This window comes from Cupressus sempervirens, chromosome 4 (assembly GCF_028749045.1).
Source record: "Cupressus sempervirens isolate cs-2001-9-10 chromosome 4, ASM2874904v1, whole genome shotgun sequence".
Classification (NCBI taxonomy): domain Eukaryota; kingdom Viridiplantae; phylum Streptophyta; class Pinopsida; order Cupressales; family Cupressaceae; genus Cupressus; species Cupressus sempervirens.
Genome location: NC_143121.1, coordinates 65,891,150 through 65,895,835, shown reverse-complemented (window position 1 = coordinate 65,895,835; position 4,686 = coordinate 65,891,150). Strand labels below are relative to the sequence as shown.

The 4,686-nt window shown below is 36.1% G+C and overlaps 1 protein-coding gene across 1 annotated transcript; it reads right to left on the bottom strand.

The window, feature by feature from the left end:
- Positions 1 to 729: 729 nt before the first annotated feature.
- On the bottom strand, positions 730 to 3,769 carry LOC149559963 (uncharacterized). The gene has a single exon (XM_089823524.1). It carries the CDS (start codon positions 3,595 to 3,597, stop codon positions 883 to 885), a length of 2,715 nt encoding a protein of 904 aa, XP_089679650.1. The 5' UTR covers positions 3,598 to 3,769; the 3' UTR covers positions 730 to 882.
- Positions 3,770 to 4,686: the final 917 nt, after the last annotated feature.

Below are 4,686 nucleotides of genomic sequence, written 5' to 3'. Positions count from 1 at the left end.
ACAACCTAACTACCCTTCATGTAACATGTAATTAAAATCAAATATATAATAACAATTTATATTTCTCTAAATTTACTAAACATAATTACATTTTAATTATTCTTTCTAACCAATGAAAAATAGTCCTACTCTATAGTTCTACTCTATTTAATGATACACTTTCATATAATCAAACAAAATGTAAGATATTTTAAATCACAAAAGATTAAAACAAATAAACATATGAAGTACTAAATAATGTCTCAAATTTAATAATATCTCACTAATCTTCTGTGACTGTTTGCATTACAATATACTATAATGACAATATACTGAATTTTAAATATTTCTATTACTTATTATAAATTTAAATTTAAATTTTCTTTAATTCTTCTTTTGACAAAATTGTCAAGCCAATGGAGAGTTCCGACTGCCCTAAAGGAAAAAATAACAACGGCATAAACACAAAAATTGTAATAAAAAAGTGGAAATCTAACGGCCAACAAATAACTCCCCAGATGCCTGTGGCGGACGTGTTTAAATAAACTTTACTGGAAAGAAAGGAGCGAAAGCATAGTTCCTGAAGCTGAGTCATATTGGCCATATTCTATTCTATAAACCATGGGACCATAGCGTTCTTTCCTAAAGAACAAAATGAACAGCTTTTTTTTAATAAATTTTGAAGACAGAAATATGTCGTCCGAACAAAACTTAAAATTTATATATTAAAAACAACATATGCTTGAAATATAAATAAACTGACCTGAATATATTCAGTAAGTCAACATTATATCATAATGAAACTATTGTCGCTAAAATCTACTGGAAAAGAAAGCTTACAGATTAGCTTACATACTTCTACCAGATCTATGGAAGACACAAAACCAACTATTTTCTGAATCTCTAGAAAAGATATAAGATAATGTTGTCCATTGTCTGAAAGCATTTTCTGCTCCAGGTTGTGGTGAGACACAACACTCCAATGACAATGGAAAACCCAACTGCAAAGCTCAATCCCACCCCAACTCCCCACCATATATCATCCTCCTCTTCTTCATCCATCTTGTCAACATTTCTCTTTGGCGAAGGACAGGACTGATTTCCGCAACAGGTTGTATTGAGTTGGAGGCCGCACAGGTCTGAATTGTTTGAAAAGGATGATGACTCAAATGTGTAGAATTGCCCCCCTTGTGGTATCTGTCCTGAAAGATTATTGTGCGACAAGTCCAAGTATTCCAAGAATGTCAGCAATTGGAGCTCCAAAGGAATATTTCCAGACAGCTGGTTATGTGACAGATCAAGAGACTCCAGGTTTACCATTTCCCCCAAACTCTTTGGGATTTCATCAGCAATATCGTTTCTTGAAACATTCAGAATAACTAAACCCTCTAGCAATCCCATGTTTGAAGGAATTCCACCTCCCAAGTTGTTGTTTGATAAATCAATGCATTTAACCAGTGCCAATGATCTTACAAACTCCATCTCCTGTGCTTTGTTGTTGATTGTTACTCGATCTACATACATATCATTTGAATCATCATACCTGAAATTAAATATTTCAGCAGTCCCTGTTTTGTTTCTCATGGCCTGCAAACTTGAAATGGTAGCTGGAATTATTCCTGAAAATTTGTTGGACGAAAGATCCAAGATTTGAAGAAGTGGCAATGTTGTAATTTCTGAAGGTATTCTGCCTCGAAATCTATTTGATCTCAGGATCAAAATCTTGAGATTTGAAAGTTCCCCTATCCAATTTGGAATGATACCTCTCATTTTGTTGTTATTCAAATCAAGTATCTCCAACTGCTTACAGTTTGCAAGAGAGGATGGGAGAAAAGAATTTAGCCGATTTCTACCCAATTTTAACGTGTGAAGGGAGAGCATGTCTCCAAGCTGTTGTGGCAACTTGCCCTCCAACAAATTGTTCTCTAAGTTCAGCATCTCAATAGAACTAGAGATGTTTTTGAAACAGGCAGGGATATTACCTGTAAGCTTGTTATTTGAGATATCCACAATCTGTATCTGGCATATAGAAGGAGGAACGCTACCACTGAGATGGTTCCCAGAGAGAGAGAGATAATTAAGATCAGACTCACCGATGTTTGCTGCAATGGATCCACTGAGTTGATTCTCTGATACGTCCAACACCGACAGTCCATGAGAAGGAAGAGGTGGAAGCTGGCCTTGTAAATTATTGCTATGCAGATCCAGAGACTGCAATTGACTAAGTGCCATCAAAGAATGAGGTAGAACTCCTGCAAAGTAATTATGAGAAAGATTGAGGATCTCAAGAGAATTGAGACCCCATATCCACTCGGGAATATTTCCTGCAACACTGCAGTTGGACAATTCCACCCATTGAATCGCATATTGAGTAATTAGGAACTTTGGAAACTTGCCTTCCATGTTACATGAACTTAATCCGAGACCTTCCAAAGAGAATTTCGGAATCCATGTTGGGCTGAAGTTACCCGTCAAAAGATTATCGGAAATGTCTACATCGACAAGTTTGTGGAGATTATCAAGGTGAGACTCTGAAAATTCCCCACTTAACCGGTTCGACTGCAAGGAAAGGTACTTAAGTTTTGAAAGACTAGACATGTTGAGAGGGATGGCACCTTCTAGTTTGTTGTTACTTAGATCGAGCATTTCAAGTGAAGTTAGTTGGCCAACGGAAGCGGGGATGGCACCTTCTAATTTGTTGTTACTTAGACCAAGCTGTTCAAGTGAAGTTAGTTGGCCAACGGAAGCGGGGATGGCACCTTCTAGCTTGTTGTCAGTTAGATCAAGCTCTTCAAGTGAAGTTAGTTGGCCAACGGAAGCGGGGATTTTACCCGTCAATTGATTGTCGCTCAAGTCAACATTCTGGAGATTAGGAAATGCAGTGAAGAGCATAGAGGGAATGGGACCGTAGAATTCATTACCAGACAGGTATAGGTCGGTGAGATTGGTGAGTTTGGCAAGGTAAGGCGGAATTTTTCCAGACAGGTCACAGTAGGACATATAAAGACTGGTGAGAGAATACATGGTGGAGAGAACATTTTCCAAGTCATTTCTCTCCACTCTCGACATATTCACCAAGCCAAGGTTAAGATACTTCAAATCTTTCATGTTTCCCGTCCACGTGCGCATGTCCACCATTCTTAACAATCGAGAGTAGCCAAAGAGATCCAAGTAGTTCAAAGTAGACATGTTCCCAAGCTCCCTGGGAATATCTCCACTGAGCCCAGTCTCTGATAAGTCCAAGTAGCGCAATCTTTTGAGTCTGTCCAATCCAGGAGGGATGCGAACTCCATAGAAGTCATTCCCGCTGAGATCGAGGTGCTCCAAGTGTTCGAGATTGAACAATGGGGAAAGAACATCTCCCGTTACATTATAAAGATAAGCATCCTGGGTACTCCCGTGGAGATCGAGGCGAATGACATGGTGTGTGCGAGGATGGCATTGGATTCCATACCACTCACAACAGTTGAAACCATTCCATGATTTGAGCACTTGATTGAAGGAATCGAGGACAGATGCGTTGAAATGCAAAAGGGAATCTCTTTCATGCCCTGAACAACACCAAACACCATTAACGTGCAAGAGCAGAACAAGAATGTGTAGAGCTGCCCAAAACATTTTGATTAGACGCTACACGCACCAGTTGCTTCTTTTCTGTGACTTAGAGTACCTCTATAACTCAATAAATAATGAGGAATGAGTTGAAGCATATCTCCAATTCTTTGGTCAAATAAATTCTTGGACATCGAAGAAAATTAATGGAAAATCTGTCATTTGAACGTGTTGGAGGGACTGACAGCCAAATAATGCCTCGTCCCACAATGAGGTGTGAATCCAAATCTTTGTGGGAGAGAGAAATATAACAAAGTCAAGTCAAGAAGACTAGACGACAGAGAGCTCGAATAACATTGAAATCGACGGTCTGTTTGTCCACTTCTTGTTTTCTCCTTACCTAAAAATTATATTTATAACACATATTGGTAAATAATTATTAATTCATTTTATAAAACATTTTTGGACAAGCAAACAATTTATTATATCAAGTTATTATTATTTTCCTTGTAAGTTGGAAAGTTTTTGATGATACATTTTAAAATTATTTTTAATATTAAAATTTTAAAAAACTTATTAAATCAATATAAATACTTTAATTAATAAATATAATAGTTAAAACTATAATTCTTGGTTTTAATTAATTATTATTTTTTTATAGATAAATAGTCTTTGGTCAAATGAGTTTTTTTAATCACTAAAATCAGCTCTATGGAAAATAGTCAATCAAAGAAAACCTTCGACGTTGCTCCAAAAAGAAAAAAATTGGACGTTTAATTTTCTTACAAACATCTCATATATATGTTACTAGGTATAGATGATTGAATAGAGTTCATCACTTACAAACTTTTGCTATACATTGTATTCACTTTACACCACCTTTTATATAGGGGATCAATAAGCATTACATTTATTTCTTTGTAGAAATAAGAACATTTTTTTATCGCACATTTCATTCCTAAGTTGTTTGCAAAGTAGTCCATCTCTTTGTGTGACACAACTAGACTGTTATATGAATTCTTCCATTTGTTTAAGGTCCTTTCAATATCTCTTTATTCTTCTATTGTATTCCTTCCTAAAACATTATTACATCTTCTAGAGAAAACTTATTGATTTGTTATTTTTTATTAGTTTGTACCATACTATTAAACTTCC